Consider the following 19,529-nt stretch of genomic DNA (forward strand, 5'->3'; position numbering starts at 1 on the left):
ATAGGACACCGCTTCATATTGCAGATGGATAATGACCCAAAACATACAGCAAAAGCTACCCAAGAGTTTCTCCAGGCAAAGAAGTGTGATGTTCTTCAATGGCCAAGTCAGTCACCCGATCTCAACCCAATAGAGCATGCTTTTCGCTTACTGAAGACAAGACTGAAGGCAGAAAGACTCACAAACAAGCAGCAGCTGAAGGCAACTGCAGTAAAGGCCTGGCAAAGCATCTCGAGGGAGGAAACTCAGCATTTGGTCATGTTCATGGTTTCCAGACTTCAGGCAGTCATTGACTGCAAAAGATTTTCACCCAGGTATTAAAGGCGATCCTTAAGTTTGAAATGATGTTGGTTTGTTCCATTACTTATGAGCCACCAATGATGTGCATGTGTGTGCATGCCACTGGCTGTTCTTCCTGAATGGTTAGTGCCCCACTTTTGTCAAACCCCTTGAATTACAGCTGAAAGTCCTGACTTCGCTCCCATCTGGGTGTGTTTCCTTTCAACTTCAATGTGGTGGTCTACAGAGGCCAACTGCCAAAACACTTATCCTTGTTCCAATATTTCTGGCCCTGACTGTATGTGGGATGCACAGAGACCATGAAGAAGAAATGCAGGTTACTTACCTGTAGCTGTAGTTCTTCGAGTGGTCATCTGTGCATTCACACAACCCACCCACTGTCCCCAGTTTAGTGTCAGTGTCACATTCAGTGTTGGTACTGAAGTGTTATTTTTCACCTGGATTCAAGGCCACACTAGGCGGTCTCAACAAACTGAGGGAACAGGCGGGAACCCACTGGGACATGTGCAGTGGATGGTGGGGAGGGTTCCCACCAAAATGTTCCTCAGCTTTAGAAGTTTCCTGAAAGAGGCTCAGTGTGAATACACAGAGACCACTCGAAGAACTATCGTTAATGGTAAGCAACATGCATTTCCAGAGTATTTTTTAAACTGTTCTTTGGGAAACGTCCAGACATTTTTATGGGGTTAGGTGCTCTTTAAGGATCTGCCCATCCATGTCCTATGATTTTTTCTTGAAAATAACTTCCATGCAGTTATTTCAAGTGATGCTAAATCTAAGCATATCACAGAAATTGACTTCCTGACCTGCTTGGTTGGAAAATTAGCCACTCAGATATCAGGGAGAGAGCTGTCATTCTGTAGCAGCAAAAAGAGCAAAAGAGGGTTATGACACCTGAAAGACTTAACAGACGTATTGAGGCTCAAGCTTTCATGGACTAGAGTCCACATCATCGGAATGAGCCCCTGGTGGTATGACTGAGGTTTTTAGGCTGCTATTATTATGTTGCCTTTGGCAATGCTACTGAGGACCGTTTTCCAGATTTTCAGAAGGCAGAAGTGTATACCTTTTTTGAGGGTCTCATTCTTGGCCCCAGCCATCATGTTTTCTTAATATTAGAGTGTACAGTTGCAATCAAAATTATTCAACCCCCATTGCAAATCAGGTCTGTTGTCAAAATTTACAGACTTTCAGCTGTTGGAGTGAACAAATCAAACAAAAGCAATTGAAATAGCTCAACGCAACAAATGCTTCAAGTGGTTTCCCCAAATTCAACTGAAAATGCAACTTATAATGACTTCTCCAGTCTCAAAATTATTCAACCCCCTAATAGAATCCCTCACAACAGCACAAATATGCAAAACAGGTGTTGTCTCAAGCACACCTGATGCAACTAATCAAGGGCTTCATTAGTTGCACCTGGTGTGCTTGAGCTGGAACACATGAAATACCTGAACTGGCTAGGGGTTCGTTGAGTGTCACGTTTGACTGCATGTTAGAAATATGGCTATGTCAAAAGAATGGTCCAAAAAGTTAAGAGAAGAGATCATCGCCCTTCACAAACAAGGAACAGGATACAAAAAGACAGTGAAGGCACTGAATGTTCCTAGAGACACTGCTGGAAGCATAGTTCGCAAGTTCAGAGTTAAAGGAACAGTGGTCACGCTACCTGGACGGAGCAGAAAAAGGAAGCTATCGACGGCTGCAACCAGATTTCTGAGAAGGCAGACTGAGAAAAACCCTCGGGTAAATGGAACCAATTACCTGGGGAGGTGGTGGGCTCTCCCACACTGGAGGCATTCAAGACGAGGCTGGACAGCCATTTGTCAGGGATGCTCTGACTTGGATTCCTGCATTGAGCAGGGGGTTGGACTCAGTGGCCTTGTAGGCCCCTTCCAACCCTACTATTCTATGATTCTATGACTGCAAAAGACCTGCAGCAAGACTTGGTGGCAACAGGCACTGAGGTTTCAGTGAGCACAGTAAGGCGCGCACTAAACGCAGAAGGTTTCCATGCCAGAACTCCAAGACGTACACCACCACTGACCCAAAAGCACAAGAAATGTCCGCTCCAATATGCTCAAAATCATATAAATAAGCCACAGAAGTTTTGGGATTCTGTTCTGTGGAGCGATGAAACAACACTGGAACTTTTCGACCCGATGGATCAGCGGTATGTCTGGAGGAAGAAGAATGAAGCATACGCTGAAAAGAACACTCTGCCTACAGTTAAGCATGGTGGTAGCTTGGTGATGCTCTGGGGCTGCTTTGCGTCCTCTGGCACTGGACACCTGCAGCATGTGGAAGGCAAGATGGATTAATTGAAGTATCGGGAAATCCTAGGAGAAAACGTCATGCCGTCTGTGAGGAAGCTGAAGCTTGGTTGTCATTGGACCTTCCAAGCATACCTCAAATTCCACCAAGGCTTGGTGGCAGAAGTCCTGGAAGATTCTACAGTGGCCATCACAGTCACCTGACTTGAACCCCATAGAAAATCTCTGGTGGGATTTGAAGAAGGCAGTTGCGGCACGGAAACCCAAGAATATTACTGAACTGGAGGCCATTGCTCATGAGGAATGGGCTAAGATTCCTCTGGAATGCTGCCAGAGGCTGGTGTCTGGCTATGCATCTCGTTTGCAGCAGGTCATAACAGCAAAAGGGTGCTCTACTAAGTACTAAAGATGCTTGCCATGAAGGGGTTGAATAATTTTTAGACTGGAGAAGTCATAAGTTGCATTTTCAGTTGAATTTGGGGAAACCACTTGAAGCATTCATTGTGTTGAGCTATTTCAATTGCTTTTGTTTGATTTGTTCAGATTTGCAATGGGGGTTGAATAATTTTGATTGCAACTGTATATCCCATATGACATCTTCACGCATGTTTAACAATGGGTGTTCATCACTTCTAAAAAGTAACCACAAGAAGCAGCGCCCATTTCATTAATTTGTAATGTACAAAACAGTTTAATTTGTAATTCATGCAAGCCTCCTGCAAAGTAGATAAATACTGTCACTGTTTTATAGATGGCTGAGAATAAATATCATGATTGAACTGGTTTAGATCTCAGCTTAAACACTAACACGCTATCCATTAGACCACAGTCACTCCTGTACATTTGAGATGTGTCTCACCCCACAAAAAAAATCCTTCCCATTTTCTGTAACTTCCACCAGTTCACAGCAGTCTCATTAGTCACCTGATTCCAATAAGAAAAATGAAGGCTTTGTGCACAGTTCTACATGCAGTGCCTTCACCCTGACTTGCTGGAGTTTTGACCAGGCTTTGTCTCAAGAGCATTTTAGACAGTGTGATCTGAGATACATAGTATAAATGTATTTAACTGTGTAAATTTTATTACTCCAATATACCAGTTTTCATTCTGTAATCAGTTTGTGAAGCATAAAATTATACCTGCAAGGATGTTTATATTGGCAGCATCACATTTTGTTTATGAGAACCTGTGTGCAGCTGTGGTATACGACTGTTAGGGCACTGCTTCTACAGTTTTTATTGCAGAAGTCTAAGAGAGTGATGAATTTGTCTGTAATTGGACAAAAGGCACGTAAGCTAATACATCTTGAAGTCAGATACAAATCTGAACCACAAGAGCTGTCCCATACTATTTCCTCCCAACGTACAATCTTCCTGTCTAAATGAATGTGTTCACTGAAATGAACTTTTGTTTCTACTTCAAAATGGCTTTTCAGCCTCACAGTAAATAAAGAGTTTTGTACAGCTCTGTGAGCTGTTCCCAAGCAAGGAACTTCTCCAGATAACTGGATTGAAATACCATTGTCACACTTTAAGTGAAATCTCCCCCGCCACCTCCCCGCATTATTCTCTGTGGTATTGGGCTCCAACACTGGACTGTGTGAAAGGTACTTCAGGAAGAACCTGTATAACCCTGAAACATGTGCACAGACTCCCCTCCCCGCCCCATCTACACTGTATACAACAGCAACACCTGCTGGTCAATTAACTAAACTGCAGTATACACCATGATCCTTCCACTCCCCAAAACCGGTTCCATAGCTGGCCTTTAGCATCACCCTTCATGTTGGTGACAGCCCACAGAGTGTAAATCTTTCTTGAAAGTGTGAACTCCAGGAGCCCCAGTTGGTAATCAAGGTCCAACTAAGAGGTGGGTGGTGCTGTGGTCCCGCAAATGTTTATTTTAATATGAATGTTGTTAGCTGGCTTGAACTGAATATGACAAAGCAAGATATACATTTTAAAATAAATAGGTTCCACATAAAAGGTTGGCATTCAAAATGTTCTCTGTAGCTTAATGTGGATGCTTTTCTCCCTCAGGTTGGTGACCAGATCGTTGAAATAAATGGGGAACCAACCCAAGGAATCACCCATACACGAGCCATTGAATTGATTCAGTCTGGAGGAAATAAAGTTCTCCTCCTTTTACGACCAGGAACTGGCTTAATACCAGATCATGGTAAGAAATGGGGACTGCTGGCTAGTTTACAGGTTTGGTGGATGAGAGGGGATATTAACCTGTACTGTATGCTGAGGAGGATGCTGTTCTTCAGTGTTAAGAAAGCAATAAGAAGAGGGTTATTTCCATCTTCTTCTCAGGAGATAGGTCCAGCAAACATTGACTCTCTGCCTAGTTTCAACTCTGCCTTCAGATAGGAGAGTTTCAGTATAGCTTTGGTACATTTTGCTAAAGCTGCCTAGCCCCATTCTCTCCTTCTGTTCTGATCCTCCACTCTTCTTTTTCCATGCCTGCCTGTGTTATTTAGAGGGAATGAAGTACATCTATAAGGCCCAAATGAGCAGAGGTATTCACAGCAATTCTACCCTCCTCCAGCCCACAAGAGAAACAGTGATGCAGCTTACCCTTGTAAATCTTCTGCCTGCATCAGCTGTGGAAGGATTTTCAGGTGATCTCGTGGGTGCAGATTTCAAAGAGAGACATAGATAATCAATCACCATGGCTCGTGTAGAGCTAGTTCATGTCCAAGTACACAAGCTGCCAGGTTAGGCAGTATATTAGGAGGGAATGGTAAAAGATCAGTCTCACAAGTTCCTCTGTAGATGACGCTTGTATCCCTCCATCCCCAGGCCCTCAGTGGAACCATTTGCCCCATTCCTTTCAAGAAACTCATGCCAAATGTTCTCTTTTTAGTAGTGACTTCAGCAAAAAGGGTCTGGAGTTGCATTTGATCCAAAAGTAACTTTCCACAAGGATGGAGTGGTTCTCAACAGATTTCAGCCCTTCACTGATTCACCATAAGAAAAACAAGTAGGAGAACCTGGATGTATGTCCTTTGTACAAAAGTTATAAGTCAAGAAAGTAGCCAAGTGCAGGCAGTTGAAAGTACATATTATTTTCCAGGGAAATCTCACTCCATGTTGATCAGGAGGGGGACGGGGGCACTTTTGCATCTTTCACCACTAACTCTTAGAATACACATGCAGAGCAGCCACAGAAGTCTGAGGGTCCATTTGTATAAGACTACAATACCTATACCTTATCCTTGGCTGAAGCTTCCTTAGGTAGAGAATACTCAAGCAGTTTATGTAAAAAAAAAAAAAGAGAGAGTAGGATGGGGATAGCAATTGACTTCCACCTCAATGATCTCTGTGCTCTTGCAAATCCTTCCGACTCCCTTTCTAATACTGAAAGAGAAAAGAAAGTTGGAACTGCAATGTTGGTCCTTCCCCTGTCATTAAGAAGAGATGTCACATCCATCTGCTGGTCTTAAAGCCAATGGATGTCCACAATTTATCAGATCCCAATCTCTGCCTCTTAGGTAGTTTAGTTCCTAGACATGTCCTGAATGATTTGCCTCACTAGTCTTTCTCCAACTTATTTTTTAAATTATGTTTCTCCCTTTGCTTAAGAGTCTAGAAGTAGAAGCCACCATACTTTGTTAATTCAGGTTTGTTTTTATTTAGATGGAAGTTAAATCCTGAAATTGAGCAGGAACTTAGTCTTGGAAGGGGCATCAAGTAGGCTGACCTTGGCTTCTAAAAGAGAATAGCATTTAACATTTTCTCCTATCTTATCATGTTTCATGGTAAGTCCAACTTCCTGTTCAATTCCAGAAGCTGTTATGAAAACCTTAGAATCTTAGAGTATTTTGCTTTCCATGATCTCCATTGGATGGAAAATCTGTGGCCCTCTAGATCATAAAATCATAGAATAGTAGGGTTGGAAGGGGCCTATAAGACCATCGAGTCCAACCCCTTGCTCAATGCAGGAATCCAAGTCAAAGCATCCCTGACAAGTGGCTGTACAGCTTCATCTTGAATACCTCCAGTGTGGGAGGACCCCCCCCCCCCGGTAATTGGTTCCATTGTCATATTGGTCGAACAGTCAGGAAGTTTTTCCTGATGTTCAGCCAGAATCTGGCTTCCTGTCACTTGAGCCCATTATTCTGTGTCCTGCACTCTGGGATGATCAAGAAGAGATCCTGGCCTTCCTCTCTGTGACAGCCTTTCAAGTACTTGAAGAGTGCTATCATATCTCCCCTCAGTCTTCTCTTCTCAAGGCTAAACATGTCCAGTTCTTTCAGTCTGTCTTCATAGGGCTTTGTTTCCAGTCCCCTGATCATCTTCATTGCCCTCCTCTGAAGCCTTTCCAGTTTGTCTGCATCCTTCTTAAAGTGTACTGCCCAGAACTGGACACAGTTCTCAAGATGAGGCCTAACCAGTGCTGAGTAGAGGGGAACTAGTACTTCCCAGGATTTGGAAGCTATACTCCTATTAATAGGATTTGCCATTTTTGCAGCCACATCACACTGTTGGCTCATATTCAGCTTGTGATTGACAACAATTCCAAGATCCTTCTTGCTTGTAGTATTGTTGAGCCAAGTATCCCCCATCTTGTAACTGTGCATTTGCTTTCTTTTCCCTAGGTGCAGAACTTGGCATTTATCTCTATTAAATTTCATTCTGCTGTTTTCTGCCCAGCGCTCCAGCCTATCAAGATCACTTTGAATTTTGTTTCTGTCTTCCAGGATATTAGCTCTCCCGCCCAATTTTGTGTCATCTGCAAATTTGATCAGCATTCCCTGCACGTCCTCCTCCAAGTCATTAATAAAAATGTTGAAGAGCACTGGGCCCAGGACTGAGCCTTGTGGTACTCTGCTTGTTACCTCTCTCCAGTCTGAGAAGATCCCACTGATAAGCACTCTTTCAGTCCGATTCTGTAGCCAACTGTGGATCCACCTGATAGTTGTTTCATCTAGCCCACTTTGAGCTAGCTTGCTCATCAGGATATCATGGGGCAATTTGTCGAAAACTTTGCTGAAGTCGAGGTATATCATGTCCACAGCATTCCCACAGTCCACAAGGGAGGTGACCTGATCAAAAAATGAGATCAGGTTAATCTGGCAGGATTTGTTCTTGACAAATCCATGTTGGCTTTGAGTGATCGCTGCATTGTTTTCAAGGTGCTTACAGATGGATTGCTTTATCATCCGCTCCAGAATTTTCCCAGGGATTGATGTCAGACTGACTGGTCTGTAGTTCCCAGGTTCCTCCTTTTTTGCCCTTTTTGAAGATAGGGACAACATTAGCCCTCCTCCAGTCATCTGGCACTTCACCCATCCTCCATGATTTCTCAAAGAGAATAGACAGTGGTTGTGAGAGTTCTTCTGCCACTTCCTTTATTACTCTAGGATGCAGTTCATCTGGCCCTGGAGATTTGAACTTATTCAAAGTAGTTAGGTGTTCCTTGACCATATGCCTATCGATCTCAAGCTGCAATCCTGCCCCTTCAGCCTGTACTTCGCCGTTGCCAGGGGGGTCATAGACCCTCTTTTGGGAGGAGACTGAGCCAAAGTAGGAATTGAGCACTTCTGCCTTTTCTTTGTCATCTGTTATCACTTTGCCATCCTTATCCAGATCACATCAGTCCCAGGGCTGTAGTTGGGGGTGATGGGAGCTGTAGTTCAATAACATGTGGAAGGCTGCAGTTTCCCCTTATCTCCATCTTCCCATCATACTGCTGGTGTACATCTGTACTTTGAGTGCATTCATCTGCCTTGTCAGTAAGGCAAATAATATGTAACAAAAACAAAAAAGAAGCAAGTATGAAATGCACTATAGTGTGCTTTTAAACCATGTTCTGAGTTGTTGACACAAAATTCTTCATATGTTTTAAATTATTTTGGCTTCTCTATGTAGTGTTTCCCATTCACATTGTGACTTTCAGAAGCAATCCCATGAGCATGTAAATATAAAAATGATTGTTCCAGAATAGTTTGAAGATTAGGATCCTGTATTCCTATTGAATCCTGGTCATCCAGGATTGTCCTGGAAAAATTACATAGATGATCCATTCCAGTGTAACTTTTCTATATGTATACGTTCATACAATCTCTTCATAAAGTTATAACATTTCTTTCTCACATGATACTGGACTCAGCTTTTCTATACCAGTTACAGATAAAGATAGCAAATCCCTGTATGTTTTAATCATTGGTTCCCTGCTTTTGTTTCAGACAATTGTTCCAAATGTTTCTTGGCTTTTTACTTTGCTAAATAAATATTACCAATATATATATATATACTTTTCAAAGGAGTGAAGATTTGATGATGCAGTTAAGGGTTATTCTAATAGTGACTCAGTGGTTTTTTGCAAACAGTTCAGCAAAATGCAAGTCAGTGAACTAATTGGCAGGCAGAAGTGCCTATCACAATCCTGATTTGGCTTGAACAAGAGAGAATGGCTTGAGTTTAAGTTCAAGGAAGATCCAAAATAAAATTTCACCAATGGCTCATTTTTGTTTTTGCAGTAGTGTGTGCTCTGAGGGCAGAATAATTCTTTCTTCCAAATGTGCTGTGTGTGCGTGCATGTGTGTGTTTCTGGTGATGCTGTCAGTACAATGCAGGCTCATATATTGATGTCTGGGAGACAGCCAAAACATTTGGTTAACTAGGAAGTTCAGACTCCAGAACATTCTATATATTCCCTGTTCAAATATATATTTCCCTTTCTACATGCAGAGCGGGGCATGGAGAGAGGCAAAATGGGTGGGGTGGATGATATCAGGGGATGGCATTTTGTCTTGTGGCCCTGCCCCCTGATGCTATCTGGCCTGCCTCATTTGTCCGCAGGGCAATTCAGCCTCCGGATCAAAATAGTTCCTCACCCCTGATTTACTTACTCCACAATTTACATGTCACCACATAACAATAGTTGTCTGGGCAGCTTACTGTGAAAAATTAAACAATTTATTATGAAAATAAAGCTATCGAAATTATTGCAGCATAAATCTAGCACAGAGGATAACATCAATATAACAGCACTCACAACAGCACCAAAATTTCACAGATCTTAAAATCCCAGAAATACCCCCAAAGTTTATAGATTTTAAAATGTAAACACCCGGGAAACCAAATAGATCTTTACTTGGCGCCAAAAAGGCCATGTTATACTTGCCAGGCATAATATAGTTGCCTGGCAGAGGAGAAGGACCTCAGTAGCTGATTTTAAGGTACAGGTGGAAGGAGGTGATCTTTCCAGTAACCTAAACCCAAGGCGTTTAATGGCGCAATACTATCGATTCCACCCTCGATGCTCATAAGCCTCCAAACTTCGAGGCTTGCAAGTATCCAGTGTAGAGCAATGGGCGCTGGAGAGGCAACTGTTGCCTCCTCTGTGCCTCCCGCTCTGCATTTTAGCTTGACGGGATTTATCATCCAACTAGCTGGGGTGCTGAGAAGGGGGCGGGAAGGAGCCTGGAGAGGCCAGGGGATACAGTGTAACCTGGCCCTTCCCCTCCCTGCCCGCCCACAGAAACATCCCCTGTACCCTGTCTCCAAAGCCACTTTGGCAGTCTTGGAGAAGCAGCCGGCGCTCTGCACTGTTTGCGAGGGAGAGGAGGAGGAGCGCAGATTCCTGGGTCCAAGATTGGAGCACTGTCTCTGACCTTGGATCTGGGAATCCAAACTATCCTATGTCCCAGATGCTGTCTAGAGGCCATATGATTACTCTCCTTGGCTTTAAAGGTAGTTAGATTAGTAACTTGGAAGATGTAAATTCAGCAAAACAAGGGGACTGCATAAAAAGGGATGCCTAGTATGGCTTTTGTCTTAAGGGAGGGAAATGTTTTTGTGCCAGAGCACTTCTGTGGTAAAAATGGAATGGCAAGATGAACTGCTTTTAGCTCCCTGACACAGGATTCTGGTAGGTAAACAAAAAGGACATTGCAAGCTTCCAAACTTAAAAGCATCTGTGCACCTCTGTATCTAGCACCAGCTCCCCTTTTCCCATTTTGAAGAGCTTATACAATGAGAAAGGAAGTTCCACTGTTTTTTCTGACAGCCTAGTGCATTAGATAAAAGGGCAGCAGAATCTCTTTCCCTCTGTCGCGCTCTCTCTCTCTCTCCTCTGTTTAGTATCTGTTTTATTAGACAAAGCAATCAATCCCTCCTTTTAAATATGTTTATGGAAAATAGCAAGAACCACCCTATAGTCGACCTAAGGTATCCCTAAAGCCTCCAGTAGGATGCTGCACTTGGAAACAGTAGTTGTCAACTGAGAGACTCGTCTCCCTGTCTCTCCTGATACTAAGACCTTTGCTAAGGCATTACAGAGAAGAGTGGGCTTCTCTTTACTCTCACCTTGTCAACTCTCTTGCACTCTCCTTGTGAATCATACATTTCTGATGAAATCTTTTGCTGTGTGCTGTAATTTTGGTATATAGTCCTGGGCTTTTTCTCTTCCTCCCTCAGGTTTGGCTCCTTCCAGTTTGTGCTCCTACGTGAAACCTGAGCAGCATTAAAGCTTTCAGTGCTTTTCTTGGTCTTTCCTTAAAGACTTGGTAAATCTGCATGTCTTGTGATTGACCTCTTTTTATTTGCTTTAAGTAATAGTTTTTCACTCTCCCCTGTCTTCAGTTTTCTCTTGACTTGAATTGCAATAAGTGTAGCCTGTGACCAATGTAGAAGAATCAGTTTTAGGAGCCCTGAATTCCCCAAGCCAAGGACTACAAATCCCACAAGCCCTTCCCTGTGCCAGCAAACATCATGTCATTCTAGTACATCCTCTAAATCAGTGATTTAGATCACTGGTCCCAAAGTGCACATCAGAAGGAAATCTTGTAATTGTGGTTACCCTTCTCTCCATGAAAACATGAGAGGGCTTCACCAAAACACAGGAAAAGGTGTTAATGCCTGAAAATGGTGCTGAGGCGTGTACAGAATTTTGATAAAAGATACAAAATGCCCAATATATTATTTGCCATCTTCAGAGGCAAAGAATATAAATTAGAGCAAACAGGAATTGCCAGGGGAGTTGCAGTGGAAGAGGAGACAAAGGCAAAGTGGTGAGTGGGCTGGAGTAAGCCCAGGGGACTGTCCTTTCCATTCTGAGTCGCCATGTGCTCCTGAGAGCTCCAATTGAATTGAAGGGGTGTGGCCTGAGTACCCCCAGCAGCTGTGTGGGCAGGAAGTTCCAGTCTGTTTCCTTCCTCCTAGCTGAGCAAAGCAGAGAAAGCTGCTCCAGCTGTTCTAGAGGCTATACAAGCATGCAAGCAAGCTCCCAGAGAGAGAGCGAACAGGGATAGCAAACAAGAGTTTGCCAAGGGAGGTCAAGAGGGAGGCCCCTAACATTTTTTTTCAGTTTTCTTTTTTTAAACTCTTTTTCTTGTAACACACACTTCCATACCAGTGGGACTGTGTTGTTAACCTCCAGTGAATAGAGGACAAAGAACAAGCTACTCCAGTACAATCACAAAGCTAGAAATATAAAGGGAATAGAGACTATGGAAGGAAAAGACTCTCCAGTGGTGGTGATCTGCAAAGTCTGTGCAATGTTTGTTTTCTTGCCTGAGATCAACATGGCCTACATGTGCAACAAGTGCAAGTTGATCACGCTGCTGGAAGAAAAAGTAAGAGGACTAGAGCGGCAAGTGTTGACCCTCCAGGGAATAAGAGAACACAAAGACTTCTTGGACAGAACGGCGGAACTGCAGCAGCAAAGTGAAGAACAGAAGCTAGAAGAGCAACAGCGAGCTGAGGCAGAAGAGGAAAATGCTGAGGTGAGGAAAAATGAAGTAGAGGATACTCCTTGGAAAAGGGTGACAGGAGCAGAAGAAATAGAAGCCACTCTGCACCAGTGGAAGCAGTGGAACCGCTTCCTGGTACTTGAAGATGAGACTGGAGGACAGCCTGCAGAGGAAGAATTACAGGGGAACTTGCATGACAGCGAGCAAGAGGCTGAAGGACAGTCAAGCAGAGGCAATGAAACCAAGGCCTACAACAAGAAGAGAAGAGGAGTAGTAGTAGTAGTGGAAGACTCCTTGCTACGTGGGATCGAAACCCAAGTATGTCACGAAGACTCTTGGACTCGCCAGGTATGTTGTCTCCCAGGAGGACGTATTAGAGACATGACTGAAGGGTTGCCTACACTCATAAAGCCCATTGACAGGTATCCCTTTCTTCTCATCCATGTGGGAACAAATGATACCGCCAAGCAGAGCTACAAACTTTGGGGCCCAGATAGTTTTCTCATCCATCCTTCCAGTAGTTAGAAGAGGGATATAAAGAGAAAGAAAAATACTCTGGGTGAATGACTGGCTACGAAAGTGGTGCCGACGAGAGAGATTTGGATTCTGGGGCCATGGGTTATAGAAGATGGACTGTTGGCAAGGGATTGGTTGCAAGTCACAAAGGCTGGGAAGAATGTGTTTGGCCACAGCATGAAGAACTTCATCAGGAGGGCTTTAAACTGAATCCTACAGGGGAGGGAGACGTAAAGTTGGAGGGAACAATGGATGAAGGCTCATGCACCACAATGGAGAGAACATCTCTAATAGCGCCCAATAATAGTCTTCAGAAACATGTAGGAAGAAAGCCAGACTATAAACCACATGGTCTTCGATGTCTATACACTAATGCCCAGGGTATGGGAAACAAACAGAACAAACTTGAACTCTTAATACAGGAGGGAAATTATGACTTTATAGGTGTAACTGAAACTTGGTGGGATGACTCCCATGACTGGAATGCAGCAATTGAAGGATATAACTTGTTCAAAAAGAACAGGAGGAACAGAAAGGGAGGTGGGGTTGCACTGTATGTTAAAAATACGTATCTCTGCACAGAAATACAGGAGGATGAGCTTGGTAGCCCCATCGAGAGCATCTGGTTTAAAATAAACGGAGCAAAGAATAAAAGGAACCTGATGGTCGGACTCTAATATCGGCCACCCAGTCAAGGAGAAGACGAGGATGAAACTTTTGAAAAGCAAATAGCCAGTGTTTCAAGGAAGCATGAGGTAGTAGTAATGGGGGACTTCAATTTCCCTGATATTTGTTGGGAGACAAATTCTGCAAAACATGGCCCCTCCAAGAAATTCCTGACTTGTGTTGCTGATAACTTCCTCCTACAGAAAGTAGAGGAAGGAACTAGAGGATCGGCTATCCTTGACTTGATCCTAATCAAGAGCGATGACTTAGTGGATAAAGTAGCAGTTATGGAAACTCTGGGGGAAAGTAACCATGTTATACTTGAGTTCTTGGTTCTAAAGGAAGCAAAAGCCAAGTGTAGCCAAACGCGTATCCTGGATTTTAGGAAAGCCAATTTTAATAAACTCAGAACAATGAGAAGTGAGGTCCCATGGCAAGCGACTCTAATGAGACAAAGGGTCCAAGATGGGTGGGAGTTTTTAAAAAATGAAATTCTAAAGGCACAATTACAAACAATTCCAACAAGAAGAAAAGGCAGAAGACAACAGAAGAAGCCAGTGTGACTTCACAAAAAGCTTAGAGATGTCCTGAAAACAAAAAAAGACACATATAGAAGTGGAAGGAAGGACAAGCAACAAAGGAAGAGTACAAGTAGGTCGCACAGACTTGCAGGGATGGCGTCAGGAATGCTAAAGCTGAGAACAAGCTGAAGTCAGCGAGGGATGCTAAAAGCAACAAAAAGGCTTTCTTCAGATACATGCGTAGTAAAAGACAGAGGAAAGAAATGGTGGTTCAACTATTAAATAAGGATGGCAAAATGATAACAGATGACAAAGAAAAGGCAGAGGTGCTCAATTCCTACTTTGGCTCAGTCTTTTCCCGAAAGAGGGTCTATGACCCCCCTGGCAAAGGTGAAGTACAGGCTGAAGGGGCAGGATTACAGCTTGAGATCGATAGGCCAAGGAGCACCTAATTAGGTCAAAGAACACCTAATTACTTTGAATGAGTTCAAATCTCCAGGGCCAGATGAATTGCATCCCTGAGTAATAAAGGAACTGGCAGAAGAACTCTCACAACCACTGTCTATTCCCTTTGAGAAATCATGGAGGACGGGTGAAGTGCCGGAGGACTGGAGGAGGGCTAATGTTGTCCCTATCTTCAAAAAGGGCAAAAAGGAGGAACCTGGGAACTACAGACCAGTAAGTCTGATATCAATCCCTGGGGAAATTCTGGAGCAGATCATAAAGCAATCCATCTGTAAGCACCTTGAAAACAATGCAGCGATCACTCGAAGCCAACATGGATTTGTCAGGAACAAATCCTGCCAGACTAACCTGATCTCATTTTTTGATCAGGTCACCTCCCTTTTGGACTGTGGGAATGCTGTGGACATAATATATCTCAACTTCAGCAAAGCTTTCAACAAAGTGCCCCATGATATCCTGATTAGCAAACTAGGTAAAAGTAGGCTAGATAAAACTTTGAAATTGTTTAATAGGAATAAATGTCAAGTTCTGCACCTAGGAAAAAGAAACCAAATGCCTTGTTACAAGATGGGGGATACTTGGCTCAACAATACTACAAGCGAGAAGGATCTTGCAATTGTTGTCGATCACAAGCTGAATATGAGTCAACAATGTGATGTGGCTGCAAAAAAAAGGCAAATGCTATTTTGGGCTGCATTAATAGAAGTATAGCTTCCAAATCACATGAAGTAGTAGTTCCCCTTTACTCAGCACTGGTTAGGCCTCATCTGGAGTACTGTGTCCAGTTCTGGGCACCACACTTTAACAAACTGGAGAGGGTTCAGAGGAGGGCAACGAAAATGATCAGGGGACTGGAAACAAAGCCGTATGAGGAGAGACTGAAAGAACTGGGCATGTTTAGCCTTAAGAAGACTGAGGGGAGATATAATAGTGCTCTTCAAATACTTGAAAGGTTGCCACAGAGAGGAAGGCCAGGAACTTTTCTCGATCATCCCAGAATGCAGGACACGGAATAATGGGCTCAAGTGACAGGAAGCCAGATTCTGGCTGAACATCAGGAAAAACGTCCTGACTGTAGAGCAATACGACAATGGAACCAATTACCCAGGGAGATGCTGGGCTCTCCCACACTGGAGGCATTCAAGATGAGGCTGGACAGCCATCTGTCAGGGATGCTCTGACTTGGATTCCTGCATTGAGCAGGGGGTTGGACTCGATGGTCTTGTAGGCCCCTTCCAACCCTACTATTCTGTGATTCTTTGATTCTAGTTATATTCTTTGCCTCTAATCTAAATTAGAGATGTGATGCCTTTTTGAAATATTGTAGTTGGTTATGTTATTTGTTTCTTAGGAAGAAATGCATTAGGCACTTTGTGTCTTTGATTAAAGTTCCTTACATATCCCCTGCACTGTTTTGAGACTTTGTCTCCTTTTTGTTTACTGAGCCCATTTTGCAAACTTCATACACAAATTTTCCTACAGGCATTGGATGAAACTTAAAAATGTAAATGATAGGATGTCTGCCATGCCCCATTTCTTACCTCCCTCAACAACAATATAAGAGAGGATAGTGGATAAAACTGCTGAACATTTGGCAGCTGCCCTTTGCTTAGCCCAGCTGCCCACTTCAATTAGGAATTTGTGGCCTGGTGCAAACCTTTTGGACTTGATTGGCTGTGTGTGGCTGGGGTTTTGAGAGCTAGAAACAGGACTGATGGGTATGTAAGGCAACATAGGTCCAAGAGCTGTGATGAGAATAAGATTACCAGCTGCAAGAGGAAGAAAGCTTCTATCCTTTTAATTATCATGTAGAAAGGATGGGGTTGGAATTGACTGGAAAATGAGTTAGGTTAATGTAATTTCAAAGAATTCATGGTGATGGGGAGTTGAGCACATGCAGAGAACAGGTTTGCCAAAGAGAGGGAGTGGTATGCACACGGGGTTATGCAGTATTAATTAGATACAGTAATTAGTAAAATAATGCATGGCTTAAAGTCTGTAAACATCCTTTTTTGTCATGCTATATAAAAACTTAAGTTGGTTTCCTATAGTATGAATTTTGTTATGTTTCTACATAGCTTAGCCTTAAATTGGGAAGAACGTTAAGTGTTGTTAATGCATCTTTGTTGCTCAGCTGTATATCTCTCCTTGTTTTGACGTAGGTGATCTGGATAGTTTTAATCCAACATCCTCAAGTGTAACACATGGTGAACAGACACCACTTCCCTCATCCTCACATTCTGCTTCCACATCTGAAGCATCTCATTTGCCAGGATCAGAAGAAGCTTTAATGAAAGTTCAGATGTCTGAGAAACTGGAAGAACTGAAGAACACTGTGCCTGAAAAGAAAAGCACTTTAATGGAAAACCACCTGGAAATAAAGAATACAACTTCCACACAAAGGAATGTGAACAAAGGGGACCATCCCTCCAGTCCAAGTAATAAAGTGGTGCAGAGTACTGCAGAGTTAGCAACGGGCAATGCAACCAGCAGAGGCAGATCAGCTAGTCCACAAAAGTTGAGCAATAGTACTTTCAGAGGCCATAATCAAGCACCATGCAACAGCCCTAGAAAGGGTGAACCTAAAAACACATACAAGGGTTGCTTAGTCCAACCACAGAGTTCCAGAAGGCATGAAAGCAAGCACCTGGGAACCTCTGAAAATGCAGATACTGGAAAGGTCCCTGCCATGGAAAAGAGAGGTAGATCTGCCAGTCCGCAGAAATATCCAAAGAGAGAGAGAAGCAAAGATAAACTGAACACAGAACAGTTAACAGAATTTCATATTAGAACACCTGCTGCTGATAAAAACAGTACTGTGTTGCTAAAAGGTGAAAAAGTGAAATTAGGAGCCATGAAGGAAGTCACAAAGCAAAACACATCTGGGAAGGATGAGAAACGCCCTTCAGAGACAACACATGCCAAGTCAGGGGAGCAATCTGTTCCGCTTCCCAAGACTAATGAACGTAGGAAGAAAGCATTGGAAGATGAGAAAATGAAAAGCTCTAATCAGTTCAAAATGGCAGGTCTTCCTGAAAATTCACGGCTTTCTGGAGATAAAAACACTAGACTCAAGGCAGAAGAGCCTGTTCTGAACAAATTCAGAGACAATGACTTGGAGCCAACCGATAAAACCAAAGAGGATGGAATTTTCAGATCTGAGAGCCGATCTCCAGAGAAGAAAACAGTAACTCCTGGACCTTGGAAGGTACCAAGTACAAGTAGAGTCACAAAAGCAACAGGTTCGACTGATAAACGGGTTTGACTGACAAACGTTTTTTAGAACATATTTAATCAGGTTTCTAATGTGGTTATTTAAACAGTTTTTCTTTTCACAAAACTGTCATTTTTTTTCCAGACACTGTGATTGACAGAATGGAAAGTACATTTGATTTGATCATAATTAGGTTGCATGAAGGACCTTTTGGATTGCATACGAGAAATTCTCTTCAAAAGCTGCTGTCCTTTTGTTCCCTTTGAAGGTGGTGTCCTGCTGCTCCTGATGTTGCACTGCTAAGGCTTTCTGATAGTATTGTGGGTTAATGAACAAAATTATTCAATGCCTATTATTAGTGTAATCATGACTTTTACTTGTTCTCGTGCCAAGTTATCTACTGTATCCTGTTGAATCTTCTCCTGCATTTTCCACTGCCACAGAAAAGGATTTTGTTTAAAAATGAGTGTTTATTCAGGCATGCTGCATGCTTACATAGGGAATACTTCTGAGTTCTCACTGCTCAAGCAAGAAGATGGGTGGGCTTGGTTCTCTTGGATCAGTGGAGTGAGGGAGCAAACACATCCCAAAAGCCTTCACAAAGCTCTTCTTCCCCTCCCCAAACAGGTCAATACCAGAAAAATAACTTCAAACAGGACCAGTACACTTTATTTATAATGTATGGTAGATTGTCATTTTGCTCTTTGATAATTTGGTTTGCATTGTTGATGCCAACTTTAACACATGATACAAACTTAAATCTGAAAGTTGAGGACTTCTGAAATCACTTGCAACAGAGCATTCTATCAATTTCAGTGAAACTGCATGAAAATAAGTGATTTCAGGGTTGCTATAAAATTATTTCCTGATCCTTTTTTTTTTTTTAATGAACACTTTAACATTAGAAATTAAACATGCAGGGAGTGCATATGTTTCCAAGCTTTCTGTCATGCTGTTTGTCAGAATCTCCCATCTGTTGTTTGGTTGTTTTTTTGCTTAATGCTGGCTAAACACTTGAAAATTTCCTGCCTTGCCTGAAAATTGAAGATCTTAAATCTTAGCAAGCAGAGTAAACCAGAACCAAACCACCAAAGGCAACATCTTAAAAACTGGCCTTGCTTGTGCTTATATAGAAGCCTGTTATATTTTGCTTTTCATGTTTGTACATACAATGTCCAATTTTAAAAAGCATCCATGAAATTTCTCTCTCTCTCTCGCTTCTGCATGTGTGTAAATAGTAATAGTGAGGAATGTTAACAGTGGAGCACATTTGCACCTCAGACATGTAGGTAATTGGGGTTGGGATGGGGAGATGCCAAGCTGTAAGAAAACAAATCCTTTGGATTTTAAATAACTCTAGCAGTGGATTTGATTTCCTTTGAATGAACTTGGATGACCAGTGTTCCTTGGTTATTGCAAAATAGCAAAACAAAAGTAGAATAAATATTTTTGTCGACCTTTGTATTAACCTGAATAAAAGCTTTTCAAATCTTGTCAGTGAACTTTCCCTATAGGTAACTAAATTACAGTAAATTAGTGTGTAGGTTATGATTTTAACTTCCTCTTTATTTTCTTTGTCTTCTTTCTTCCAGGTTTCTAGTCTTGCTCCCAGGCATCATTTTTATTTGTCAGACTTCCCCTTTTTGTTATTTTCTATGGATTGGATCCAAATTTACACTGGATCAGTTGTGCTTGTGGAAGTGGACTTCCCCACTCCCTACTTCCCACAGCAGCCACTCCATCCCCCTGAAAATGCTACACAGAGAGGCTATTCATGCAACACAAAAGCCTACCGTGGCTTAATTTACCCATGGGGGCTGTTGCTTCATGCCAGGCCGCTGTGGTTGCCCAGCTTGCTGTGGCTTTGT

General features: G+C 42.6%; 2 protein-coding genes across 8 annotated transcripts in view; one reads left to right on the forward strand and one right to left on the reverse strand.

Annotated features, from left to right (window-relative positions):
* MAGI3 (membrane associated guanylate kinase, WW and PDZ domain containing 3) overlaps positions 1-19,529 on the forward strand; it is a 304,410-nt gene that overhangs the window by 282,331 nt on the left and 2,550 nt on the right. The window contains exons 20-22 of one of the 3 annotated variants that reach the window (XM_084853478.1): positions 4,613-4,751; positions 11,006-11,094; positions 16,610-19,154. In XM_084853478.1, the coding sequence (XP_084709604.1) occupies positions 4,613-4,751; positions 11,006-11,055 (189 nt within the window). In that variant the 3' untranslated portion in view covers positions 11,056-11,094; positions 16,610-19,154. Of the gene's footprint in view, positions 1-4,612; positions 4,752-11,005; positions 11,095-16,609; positions 19,456-19,529 lie in introns of those variants that run through there. The other 2 variants (XM_084853476.1, XM_084853477.1) reach the window with 2 other exon arrangements.
* PHTF1 (putative homeodomain transcription factor 1) overlaps positions 1-19,529 on the reverse strand; it is a 75,797-nt gene that overhangs the window by 1,031 nt on the left and 55,237 nt on the right. The window lies entirely within an intron of this gene.

This window comes from Heloderma suspectum, chromosome 4, assembly GCF_057233095.1.
Source record: "Heloderma suspectum isolate Gila_16-S chromosome 4, 16-S_ref, whole genome shotgun sequence".
NCBI classification, from domain to species: domain Eukaryota; kingdom Metazoa; phylum Chordata; class Lepidosauria; order Squamata; family Helodermatidae; genus Heloderma; species Heloderma suspectum.